The sequence below is a fragment of the Mytilus edulis genome, chromosome 5 (assembly GCF_963676685.1).
Source record: "Mytilus edulis chromosome 5, xbMytEdul2.2, whole genome shotgun sequence".
NCBI classification, from domain to species: domain Eukaryota; kingdom Metazoa; phylum Mollusca; class Bivalvia; order Mytilida; family Mytilidae; genus Mytilus; species Mytilus edulis.
The window spans coordinates 37897411-37911572 of NC_092348.1; the positions used below are offsets into that span (position 1 = coordinate 37897411).

Genomic DNA, 14162 nt, shown 5'->3' on the forward strand with positions numbered 1-14162 from the left:
AACTAACACGTTGGACATGAAATATTTTGTCGATGAAGAAAATTAAATTATGTCACTTCTGAAATAAGTTTGTCGATAACGTAACTTATTCTGACGGTAAAGAAACGCGAATTCGATCACTACTCTGTTACGGGCTGTAAGTACATATCTCCCAGTTAATACGATATTCCAGGGCTTTTAAAAAACAGGGATACAACATGTCCGGTAGAAGTACTTCAGCGTTATCTAAAGTTAGCTAACATTCCGGAAGAATCGAATGAGTTCATCGTTAGATAAACTTGTTATTGTAAATCTTTGAACATGAAAAAAACTTAGAAAGAGTAGTCATATTTCTTACACCAGAGCCTGTGAGTTATTTTTTTCTGCACTTGACAGTTTAGGTCTTGATAAAAAAAAACAGTTTGGCTTTAATACACAGTTTGAGGTCTGGAGGAGCTACTGCCGCGGCAGAGGCTGGAATAGATGATCGGTTTTTTGAGAAACATAGGAGATGGAAAAGTGATTAAGCCAAAGATGGTTATATTAAAGAGAGTATATATAAAACAGATTGTCAGTCTCTAAGAATTAAGGCTTGTAATATATATTGTCCCCCCTTTTTTCTATCTATCCCTTTCCTTATCAATCGAAGCTTTCTGTGCTGTCGGGGCGAGCTGATAAAACATGATTTCGTCGATTCGCATGACGAAGCCATTGTTTATGACAGAACACACATTCTAGATTATGTATTTTTGTTTCCGTCAGTTCGAAAGTATTTGATCATTTCAACTCCTTTGTATTTCATAATATGTGTCATGAAGAAAGACATATGTTCGATTGAATAAGGATTTCCTCGTAACAAATGATAGAAATTTCGGAGATCCCGTATTTGATCCTTTACCGTAAAAATGAAAATGTCAATGATTGATTATCAAAAATGTTTACTGTGTTAAAAAAACTTCGACTTAAACATTGAAAACTAACACGTTGGACATATAATATTTTGTCGATGAAGAAAATTAAATTATGTCACTTCTGAAATAAGTTTGTCGATAACGTAACTTATTCTGACGGTAAAGAAACGCGAATTCGATCACTACTCTGTTACGGGCTGTAAGTACATATCTCCCAGTTAATACGATATTCCAGGGCTTTTAAAAAACAAGATTTCTTTGATAGAGGGTTACTGCTCGATAGTAAGCTATTCAACAAAATTACCAAGAGATGAAATATAATCAACAGCCCTGGAATAGTTGTGTTACAGATTACGACAAACATGTTCCAAATAATGCAACTACAACTCCATCACTTTGCCCTGAGTATAATCTGCAGAATTAAATTTATCACCGTATTTGAACTTTTATGAGCCAAAAAAAGTTTTTCATGTTTTTGTGAACTTTTGTTTTTCTTTTTTCCTTTCAGTCATGACATTGTCCGTTTTTGTATCTTTCTCTTTTTTTTTTTATATCAACGATCCTTTTCTGTAAAATTAAATGGTTTTGTTCCCCACGCAAGTTGTACAACGTATCATTTTTTTTATCCAAAATATGCATATTTCGCATTATGCTGCATAAATTTTCTATATTAACTTATTTATGCTGTTGGCTCAATTATTATGATTAGGGTTATCGTGATGAGTATTTCCCTTTCAACACATCATTTTTTGTGATTGTAAATATTTTTTTCCTTGCCATACACGTTTGTAACTCATGTTTTCCTTAGTCATAGCTACATGTTAGATATCACTTTCATATAATTTATGAACTAATACAGAAAAAAAATAATGCCTACCTATAGGTTATTGTCTTTGTTCAATCTTATCAGATATATATGACAGCTTATAAATTATACAATATTTGCATAATATAACGAATACAATCATAAAAAGTTGATAAGAATTTTTCTTTACTTTTTTCACTAACTGAGGAATATCACGAAAGAAAAGGTAAGTGATATTATTTTGTTTATAAATGACTTACAATCGACATACGATTAAGCTGTATTGCTGAACCATATTTGATAGACTAATTAAAATTAATGTCTTTCGAAAAATTGACTCTCATTCCTAAAAAGCCAGTATCATAAGCATAGCGTTTTAATTTTTTACTATCTCAAAATAAAATTACAATGCAGATCAAATTAATAATCATATGCAGGACAGTACTAAAAGCGATACCCCGACGTGACTGGACAAATTTAAAGAAAAAACGATCAAGGGCAAAATACAAAATACGGTCTCGATTGTTCAGTGAATCAGTATATGCAATATCAGAACACGTTTAAATTGCAAACATGTCTCACCAAAAGATGAATTGAATCAATTTACACTTTTGTAAAATGCGTTCTTCACAAACAACCAAATATTACGTAGATCAAAATTTCTACATAATTTCATGAAAGTTGATACTTGTGTAAAATGTATACTAACCATCTTACAGCCAATTTTTTAACGTGCAGCCTAATATGGGTATATAAATAGTAGTAACTGAAGAGTTCTTAACAGCTGACTGATGAGTCAAGGCAATTCCAAGTTCAATGGTTTGCTTTTATTGTGTGGTGTATTTTCACTCCTCGGGAGCAGTAGCAAAAATGAAAACTCTTAAACATTTTAACCAACAATAATCTTAAGTGTCTATCATAAGTCACATGCCGATACATCAGTTGGATGCTTTTTGGCTGTCTTGCATTCCTGTTTTTCGTTATTAATTCTAGCATAGAATGCTTATTTGAGTTAGTCTATATGTAGTCATTCGATGTGTTTTACAGCTCCAAGTATAGTATTTGAAAAAAATTGAAGGCCGTAACGTATCCTATATCTGATTACATCCACTTCCTTTTGGTGTCGAAAATGATAATAATTGTCTCTATAAGCAATTATTTTTTACAGATTATTAAGCTTCATATTAATAAAATTAATGTGTATTTTGAAACGGAAATCAATAAATGTATTTCGTATTATAATTATTTTACGATTCGTTTTTCTAAAAAGCCGTCGGTGTTCTTTTACGCGTTATAGTGGTAATCCAGACGAACCTAATTACTTTTGCTAGATGTTTTTCAAGTCAAATTCCTCCTGGTGGAGTTATCAAAGTTGTTACTCTTTGCAACTGGACACACGATTCGAACTCAATTAACTACATTATGTACCGTTTGAGCTCATAGTTTCTTTGTGTAGGTGACAGAAACGAAAACAAATTCATTGGTATTTTTGTTTTAATTTCTACATGATTTCTCCAAATAGATGATGATCACTAATGCTCCAATTGTTGCAAATCAAGCACAACCAGTACAAACGGATGTCCGAATGTCACGAATAAGAGCACTCCAGATCCTTGGGGGAGCACAGATTGGTCTAGGTGTTATATGTGTTATCATCAGTATTGTTGGAGTTATTCTTAGTAACACAGAAAAGTACAGTAATTGTTATAACTACTACTACAGCGATTATGTAACTGATAGTTCGTACTATCGTTGTAGGACTTCAACCGGTGATATTGTACTACTGTATTTGATTACCATGGTTTGTTCAGGTTGGGTAAGTCACACTATGAAATCCAATTGATTCTTCCATTTGATCTTAAAGTATGTTGCAATGCATTTGCAAAATGTTATGGTAACTGTATAATGGAACAGTCTGATTCAAATAATTTAGTTAAACTTTTAAACAAAACAAATCAATACTGGAAGGTCATTTACTTCGTTATTTTACTATCGGTGTTTCTTTAGTCTTGTGTAAAAAAGGAATATATTTAAATCGGAGTGACATTGTCATTAAAATTTCATTTTGATGAAACCGCTTAACACAAGGCTAAATCAAGTTCCATTTGGAGAAATCTCATCTGTATTCTCTATTGATCCACTCGTTAAATATTTGTACGTTGTAGTTTCCATAAATAAAGAAAAAAGTCTAGGACGAAGGATTTCTATGTGAGACATGTTTCTTATTCGGTTTTTGAAGTACTGAAAACTGTATAAGACATGTTAAAGAAAGAAAAAAAACTGTTAGACAAAACTGAATTATATCTTTTAAACACACTTTACAAGTTATGAAGGGTAAACGACAGCGCCTTCCTGTAATGTATTCGGTTACTTGAAGTTCAACATTAAATACAAACACCAGTTAACATTTTATGGTGAATGTATTGTACTTAAAAATATATTGTACGTCATAAATTCAAACTTATTTCGTTGATAATAAAATGACAGTTGAACAAGATTTTAGTAGATGCAATTCATTTAAATGCACTCGGAGATTACCGATTGAATAAACATGTCTGTAATGCCTCTGTGATGTCCATGTTATGTTAAAAATATCAATTCTGGACAATGTGATGCTTACAGTTTAATTCGACATTTTAAAGATACTTTTTCATTCAAATTAATAATCAGATCATCATCAAACGTTTAACTACAAACAGAAAAGTTTTAATGTTCTTAAATCAATTGCTTTATCTTTCTGTGTACTTTTATCTGTTTTCAGTTTTTACTAACTGGTTGTTTTCCGTGTTGTATGTCTGCACAACGTCGATCAAGTTGGAGATGCTTAGTATGTACTTTATATAAGTGTATTGTCAATTGTTTTGAGGAACTACATGTATTGATTTTTTAAAGATTTTTAGCGAGATCACAGATAATGTATTTTACTGCTTGAAGATCATTATCAAAACAGCCTCATTTAACAAAAAATTTTCTCAAACACAGCTCGTATTAATCATTGCTCTTAAAAAAGAAATTGTAGCTTTGTTGCTTGACAAGTACATGTAGTATTGATGAAAATCTATTTTTCTTTAGGAGGTTGAAAAATCTCCTGATATTTCTACAGAAGAGAATGAACGGCTACATTTCTAAATCAATCTTCATTAAAATACAGGACATCTAAAATAAAGGTCATCAGTGCATAAGCTATAATGTTAGGGAATTTTGCTTAAGATTTATAATCTGTTTCTTCAATCAGCGAATACCACAGATATAAATAGATATTGATTTAACATTAAGGCAAATGAGACAAAAATCCGACAGAGTATAAATGAATTGAGTTTAAACATTTATACATCGATGCACGACCTTCAGATACAGGTGGAAGCTCTCCCATATTGTATACATGGTCAGCTAAGGGATACCCTAATATGACGTATGGTGAAACAATGCATCTACTCAATGTCTTTGTTATTAGCAACTACAAATAGTTTGTTATTTATTTATTTGTTTGTATATTTTTCGATCCTATCAAATCAATCTATAAAGTTATATTATATCAAATTTGTAGACCGTAGCGTTTCTGGTTTGTAACATAATATCAGCGGTTGTATTTTCACCCACTGTGCTTACCTTGGCAATTGCCGGAGCCGTTCACGTGAGTATTATGAAACACTATGAAGTAGTCCATGTTATCACAGTAAAAACAGATCACAAAATAATACAATCTCCGTACAGCGCTCGTTTCCTTTCCGTATACGTAGTACACTACAATACAATCGTATTAAGTGTAGGTGGCACTGTAGTATTTCCTGGCCCAAAGGGAATAATGAAAGCTTTTTTAGATTTTTCACCAATTTCTAACACTGCGAAAAATTCTACATTCACAGTTAACTGAAGTACTTTCATTTTACTATTCAGAAATGAATTTGAATGTGTATCATGACCGTTTACTTTTTTTACTATTTTTAAAAACCTAAGGCCACTATTGCTTTTCAGTCTTTATGTAAAATTATTTCATTTTTTTCTACACCTGATTCATCCCTCAGTTTGGGAAAGTATGTTCAGTTGATACTTTTTTTTTGTCCAATCACACTGTTTAGATATATTGATTTAGGTAGGGTACACAAAAGAGCAACCTACATTTTGGAATGCAAATACTACCGTGCCACCTTAACCAAGACGTTATAAACTTCAAATCAGTCATGACACCTATCACTCATAGAATTCTTATTATGAAACTTATTACAATAAAGAATACTAGTCTACACTTATTTGTTACCAAAAAAAAGTGAAAGATTACACCCTACCCCAGCTGGCAAATTTTTACTTTTTTTCATCTTACCATTTTTACTAAAGGAGTGAACAAAACCCAAATATATGATGTTATAAATCAACACAGATGTCAAACATGGTGATTCAGAAAAAATTATTTGATTACCAACTCTATTTATAGTTAATCTGACTGACACACACAGTTTAAGCACCAAATCATGAAAAATAATATTAAAGTCCATTCCATATTTTACAGCATGCCTTGCGTTACTTAAGCTATTTCCAGATTATGAAGGCAACACAACAAAACTCTTTTGATGGCAGTTAACTATTATTCTAACATCTTTTTAACAGTACATGTACTAGAATATATCTCTAAGTTGACTGTTAGTGTAATTCCCATGTATGCATTAAGTTAAATTATACAAACAAGCTCATACTTGTGTCCTGTTACCACAGAACTACAAATTAAACATAAAGAAAAGTAGTATAGCTGTAGTTGTGTGGAAAAAAATTTAAAAAAATAATACAATTCATCTATTTCGGTGAAAATATTCAGACGTAAAGGCAACTGAAATATGTCGGTTCTCAAATTTCAGCGGTTGCACATGTGTCAGACAGTGCGAAAAATTAAAGCGAACATTTATAATTAAAAAAGCATTGTAAGTTACTTAAAAATAATGAAGTTCTACTTTCTAGGTAAATTTTTCACAATATAAACCACAGATCAGGAAAAATGTGCTGAGTCAGCAATTTTCACTCCAAGGAGTGGAGTTTAAGGGCTATTTTTATTATAGTTGCCTTTAATCAACTTTTTATTGATAAACAAAAAAATTCCATAGGAAAACAAACCCCTTTTAACCCTTATTTTAAACATATACATCCCCCTTTAGGTAGCACGGTAGTATTTCCTGGCCCATAGGGGATAATGATAGCCTTTTTTAAGATTTTTCACCCATTTCTAACACTGCGAAAAATTCTACATTCACAGTTAACTGAAGTACTTTCATTTTACTATTCAGAAATGAATTTGAATGTGTATCATGACCGTTTACTTTTTTTGCTATTTTTAAAAACCTAAGGCCACTATTGCTTTTAGGTCTTTTATCGTGCAGTAAATACAAAATTTAAAAAAAAATTCCAGAAATTCATTTCCATCTGTATGTAAAATTATTTCATATTTTTCTACACCTGATTCATCCCTCAGTTTGGGAAAGTATGTTCAGTTGATACTGTATTTTTTGTCCAATCACACTGTTCAGATACATTGACGTAGGTAGGGTACACAAAAGAGCAACCTAAATTTTGGAATGCAAATACTACCGTTCCACCTGTATTGATAAGTACGGAACGGATGTGAGCTCTGCGCCGGAGATTGAATATAACATTGCTCTTCCTAAAAACAAAAGAAAAATATGCAGTGTTATATTCATAAATCGGTGTGGAATAAGAGTGGGATGATATTGTAATATTGTCAAAATATCTTATTCTTTTTATTAAATAAAACATTTAACAAGCAAAAACAACAAATAAAAACAAAAACACGCAAGTACATGTATTCCCAGACGAGAGAAATGTCAATTGTCAATCAAAATACACAAGGAATATATTTTAGAAATGATACTTTACGGTTTAAGCGTTTTATGATGTGATTAAATCTTGTACGGAGAGATAATTCTAACTGTATTGTAAAGAATTAATCAATAAGCAGTGAATATTGCAAGTTCTAACTGATGTATACTGTTTATTCAACAAGAATTATTTTATTAAAACTTTTAACTAATACTAATCTGCATTGTACACAATTTTGTTTCCATTTCATAAAATGTATATTAAATAATTCTACTCCGTGAAGTTTGAATCTTCGTTCGACTTGCTTGCGACAACTCTAATCTTTCGAAAAATTGGCAATAGATGCGGGTTTTTTTGTTGCGTTTGTGATAGGATGATTAAAATTTTTGGATTGTGGAAATAAGAAATCGTCGACTACTTTTTAAAGAATAATTTATGTTTTGAAATAAAATAGATCATATTGACTTTAAATACAGTTCACGAATCATTGTTATACAATCAAATATATTGATTTTACGTGTTTATATACACTGTGTCCCGAATGATCCGCGATACGTATAAAATTTTGAACATCTCATAAAAACGTTGAAGAGATGAAATAATGAAAAGTACCAAAACTGTAGATAATAAAGACTACAGTCGTATACCACTACTCAAAAGTCATCAGTTTAATGAGAGAAAATAATCCAAGATACAAATTAAAACCGTGGAAACACATCAACTATAAGATGAAAGTAAGCCACATCAGAAACACTGAAGTGCAACAAAAATAAACTCCAACAATAAAATAATCGTACTATTTTATAACAAATGTCATATTCCTGACTTGGAACAGGACATAACAAGACAATATGGTAGGTTGAACCTTTGCGTTATGGCTAACCAAACTTCCTGCTCGTATGGCAATGTTAAAACACTACGTCACAAAAACACAGCACAAACAAACATAAGAACACTCATCACAGAGGAACGAAAAAATTGAATTATATAATAGTTGTTAAACATATTTAACATGTTCATCGCTGAATTACAAGGAACATCTTCCATCAACGACAGATATTATAGAACATCACAAACAGTGACACATATTCGTAACGAATATACACGTAAAATCTTGAAAGTCATACATTTTATTTTTACAATACTATTCCAAGTAATTATCGTGATAATGGCGTTATTGTAAGGCAATCTTAAATAAATAAAGTGACGAAGTCATACAATACACAATACTTTATCCGTAGAAATTGGATATTAACTCGACTATACTGAAAAAAATAACAGACGGGAATGAACAGAAAGTACAGAATGCTAAACACAAACGATAAAACATAACACATTATCTAATCGAAACCACAACGTATATAAATACATCAAAGAATGTTGGATGTTTAAAAATACCGACACATAAAAGTAAAATGACAAATCGTCAACATGATTAAAAGAAGAGGGACAGTCAAACTCCTAAATCTAAAACAAACTGACAACGCCATGGCTAAAAATGAAAAAGACAAACAGAAAAACAATAGTACACATGATACAACATAGAAAACTAAAGAATAAACAACACGAACCCCACCAAAAACTAGGGGTGATCTCAGGTGCTCTGGAAGGGTAAGCAGATCCTGCTCCACATGTGGCACCCGTCGTGTTGCTTATGTGATTACAAATCCGGTAAATAAGATTAAGATGCGGTATAAATTCTTGTATTCAAAGCTTTTTGTCATTTGTGAATGTTATTCAGAAAAATACCAACATATCAGTACTAAAGTAATAAGCAAATGACTCGACAGGTTAAAATCTCAAGGAATCTAAGTAAACCAACAGAGACACCGACTTTGTATTGGTTATAGCATAAAACATTACAATTAAACTGCAGCAGCTGAAATGTTTATAACCCCATGTTTTATTTTTTATGTTCTTTTTGACTTATTATTAAGCTATTTATTTATAGCCTGATTTTGATACCGAAGGGTTTTTAACAGTGTGTGTCCTCCTTGCCATATTTTCCTTCTTAGAATTCATCATATCAATTGTTGCTGCATCACACTGCTGTTGTTGCTCACAGCTTAATACGGGAAATGTTAGTATATTTGTTTTTGTAATTTTCTAAGTTCACGATGGTATATCCCTGAAAGATGAGTGATTAAATATGTAATTATTTTTCGTTTGCTTTTGAAACAAAGCCGTGTTCTAATTCTTCCGGAACATAATAAGCTGAGCTTTATTCATGTCACAGTTGCAATTGAAACGTAAGTTGTATTTTGAACAACGCCGGAACACAAATGTACAGTAGTGTTGGTGCTGCGTCCTAGAAATTTGAATACAACTATTCTAACTGTAACGTTACCTGTATCTGCTCATTTGTTTGTCTTTATCGTGATACGGTTAATTATTTATAACGCTTTGGTTTAATACTATCAAAATCCGGAGCACCTGATTTCACTTTAATTTCACTTTGTTAACTCCTTGGTTTTGATTGTTATTGTCTTTATCGTGATACGGTTAATTATTTATAACGTTTTGGTTTAATAATATCAAAATGAGATCCTTTTGAATGTGAATTTTATGTCTGTCTCGTTGTACAAACGTTATAGATTGTTTGCTATTAGAATCAAAAAAGTTTTATCACACCATGTGCTATGTTCATTTTAACATTGGTAGGCAATACATGTATATTTCACAATATTTTTCAAACGCTCGTTATAAACATACTGATATTTATAATGCTTAAGTACGATCAGAGAGCATGGCTTGACAACGCGCGTCTGGCGTACTAAATTATAATCCTGGTACCTTTGATAACTATGTTAATAAAAAAATTAACATAAAAAGTTTATGAATTAGTATGTTTATTTAAAAATAAAATGTTCACACATACAAATAATCATGTTACAAAGTATCAAATCATGTAGAATAATTTCAAATGACATTTCGCAATTATTCAATCACTAAACCATACAAACCGTTATATAATACAATAAATTGTCTTTTCACTAGATACATCTGTTACATGCAATACAATGTATGCATTTATTATTTTCCAGCAACAAAGTGTCATATATATCCACACAGTACAACCTGGACTGATGCATAACATGCCAAACACGCAAATACCTACAAGGAACCAACACGAGTACGATCAATTATGGAAGCCCGAAATGGCGGGATATAATGGTCAACAGCCAGCTTATATAACAAATAACCAACAACAACCAGGTCATTTACTAGGAAATCAGTTGCTGATACGAGACTATCATGGAGAACAACCTCAATCATTTACAATGGCTAACCAGAAACAAAACATAAACACTCAGCAATTAGTATACTCACCAGAGACTGCTGCGTATACGACAATTCAAGTAGTTAATAATAATATTTAGCAACTCTTAAATAGCTCAAATATTCCAAGTAACAAGTGCTACTTTTTTGGAAGAGGAAATTGCATGACTGTTATGAAACAGAGTGAAAATATCACCACCCTTTTTTTATCTATCTCATTACTAGTTTTCATTCTCTCGTAGTACATGTAGTAAGTGATTTTTTACTTATTCTGAAGACAAAACTTTGTCTATCGATATTCGCTTATCTGTTACGTGTAAAGATTGACAAAGTAGGAAGTCATTTGATTCGTTTTCAATATAGTTTTGAATCACCAATTGTTTGTCCTATCAAGGTTGACAGCTATGGTTGCTTATCATAAACAATTAAGGGAAAATTGTAGACGATTGCAGAATTCACCAACAAATATTGAAGAGTAGAAAATTTGCAACAAGTCCCTTTGTTGATCTATTTAACACAATTTCTCGAAATAAAAAAAAAAACTTTACAATTATGAATCTGCAAACGAGGTCGAAAATGAATTATCAAAAAACGGTTTCAAAGATATGGATTTAGAAAATGAATATGATCAGCGGTTTCTGTTTTACACTAGTACACGCGGCAAGCGAATCGTTCCGCCTCAAGCAAAAGAACAGCTCATGCAGTCTATAGAAACGATACTCGCTTATCTGTTACGTGTGGCGATTGACAAAGTAGGAAGAAATTGATTCGTTTTTTATATAGTTTTACATCAAAGATTGTTAGTGCTATCAACGTTGGTAGCTGTGATAGCTTATCATAAATGATTAAGGGAAAATATTTGACGATCGCGAGATACACCAAGAAATATTGATAAAGTGGAGTTTTTATCGAACTAGTAACTGCGTTTAGTGCAGGGGTATAATATGTTATTCGATCAGCTATACTATGTGCTGGCTTTTAGTTAAGATATTTTTTTGATAATACCGAACTCAAAACTGAACAATTGAAAAACAACTGACATATTCTTTGCTTGGTACAGCTATTTTCAAAAGACAGTAGTGACCGAAACTAGGTAGTGACCGACATCGCTTTAACAGGTATAAATGTAGTAGACGAATATAATCAGATGCTGTGTATCACACCAGAGGATGCATAACATTACAAACAAGTACACGCCTCAGTATCTGCATATCAAAGTGTCTTAAATATTATAATTCTGTTATTGTCCTTCATAATGCAGCTTTCTAGGTTACAAATAAAAACATTTTATGCAAAAGCATAAACCAAAATTTAAACAAATGTTTTATAACTATTTTGATCTGAGCGTCACTGATGAGTCTTATGTAGTCGAAACGCGCGTCTGGCGTATTAAATTATACCTGGTACCTTTGATAACTATTAAGGTACGCAGCACCTTTATAAGTGAGAACTTCAAAACATCAGCAAGATCAACAGTCCGTTAGGTAGGACGTTAGATGTGAGATAAAGGTCTTAGGAATAAATTCTGTCAACGAATGCTTGTGGCCCGAACACTTTTGGGTGTAAGAATTAATCAATCCAAACAAGTTTAAAACTCAATGTATTCAAGTGCATTCTAAAAAGGGTCATGATACTTGAGGGATATCCACACTTACATGACGAAAATAAACAGACAACATGATACTAGAGGGATATTCACACTTATATGACGAAAATAAACAGACAACACCATGGCTAAAAAAGATACATAACATTAGACAAGCAAAAGTACACAAAATACAACATAGAAAACTAATACCTGTGAGACACGTATCCCACATCAAACTGGGGTGATCTCAGGTGTTCTAGAATAGTGATCAGATCATTTTTCCGATTTTAAAGGTATTACGTTTTTAGGGTTATATTTTTCTTCGGGCAACATTTCTCAGTGACTATGTGTTTCTGAATATAACTTGTGCTTTGTAATGCTCTGCTAATATCATTTGAAAAGGTTAGTCTTCTAATAAGTAGAATGTATATTAGTGACGCATTTTTTAAGGTGTGGGTAATATAATTATTTTAAATTACTCTTTATTTTGGTTAAATCAGGAAGATTGAACTGTCTAAAATTAATTGTTAAAACAGGATCAATACTTTCGACAATTGTTTTCAGTGACGACGCGTAAAAATAACCGCGAGAATGAAAAAAAACTTAGAAGTTTTGAAAATTTACTATTGACTCCGATCAATGTATTAGAATGCAAGTCGTATACTAGATGTGTTTGTTATTAGATGAAAATTACAAATGCCAGAACATCATGAACATAAAGTAGTATGGTATTTAATAATTTTTTGTTCAGAAATAATTTTCGTTGTTAAGTTCGGTGATACAGAAACGTGCTATTACTTCTGTTGTTTACATATATGGTCCCAAATTAATATGAACAATGTATAGCTTGCTAAAATATTTTTTTTTACTTTTTCAAATTGTTTTTTTTTTTTTTTTTTATCTAAACCTTAAATCCTTTTAAGAAGGAAAAAGTAAGAAAAAGTATTAATGCATTATGTAGAATGTAAGGAAGTATGAATACATGTTAACATATTTAGACATGTTAGATGAAGAAGTGAGTTACTGACCTTCTGAACATATATAATATGAAATAGTCCATATTTTAAGTTTAGGTTAATAGATTTTTGATAAATTTTATATTTAATGTCCCAGAAGTGGTATATTAGACTGCTGAACTCTTATTGAGAGACATCAGGTTGTTTTTTAATTGCTTTTATTGTCGAAAAAATGATAGTCGACCTTATCCAGCAGCTTCTTATGAAGAGTTAAAAGAAGTTGGAAATATCCTGATACTTCAGAATCCGCTATATAGATGATATCCTCTCTCTTGATAATTCAAAGTTTGGTGACTATGTTTAACGCATCTATTCCATCTAAATTAAACTAATTAAACTCATCTTAGATACAAGATGGACGAGATACAGTTGAATCCGACTTATACATTTATTTTAAGTTACACCTGTAAATTGACAAAGAAAATCAGTTAAGATAAAAAAATTACAACAAAAGTGATGATTTCAGTTCTTCATTGTAAACCTTTCATGTCAATAAATCTACAAAACCTGCATATGGCGTATGTATCTCTTAGTTGATACGATATTTGAGAACTTGCATTTTAAATCATAATCAAGGAAGCTATTGGACCGAGAAGCAGTGAAGTTTTAATCGTTGCTTTAAAAACTTTCACGACGCCATCAGGACTGGTTGACCATTATAGAATATCTTTTTTTTTTTTTACATATGACGGATATTTTCTATTTTTTTTTAACCATACCTATCTCCTCTTTTCCTAGAATATACGTATGTTTGTGCTTAT

General features: G+C 31.5%; 1 protein-coding gene across 2 annotated transcripts; it reads left to right on the forward strand.

Moving 5' to 3' along the window:
• Positions 1–1839: 1839 nt before the first annotated feature.
• On the forward strand, positions 1840–11006 carry LOC139523604 (uncharacterized). Of its 2 annotated transcripts, XM_071317745.1 has the most exons (6): positions 1840–1921; positions 3218–3511; positions 4457–4522; positions 5243–5329; positions 9470–9598; positions 10563–11006. In XM_071317745.1, the coding sequence occupies exons 2-6, from the start codon at positions 3218–3220 to the stop codon at positions 10896–10898; spliced, it is 912 nt and encodes a 303-aa protein (XP_071173846.1). In that variant the 5' UTR covers positions 1840–1921; the 3' UTR covers positions 10899–11006. The 2 variants fall into 2 exon arrangements, with proteins under 2 accessions (XP_071173846.1, XP_071173847.1); XM_071317746.1 differs by lacking the exon at positions 5243–5329.
• Positions 11007–14162: the final 3156 nt, after the last annotated feature.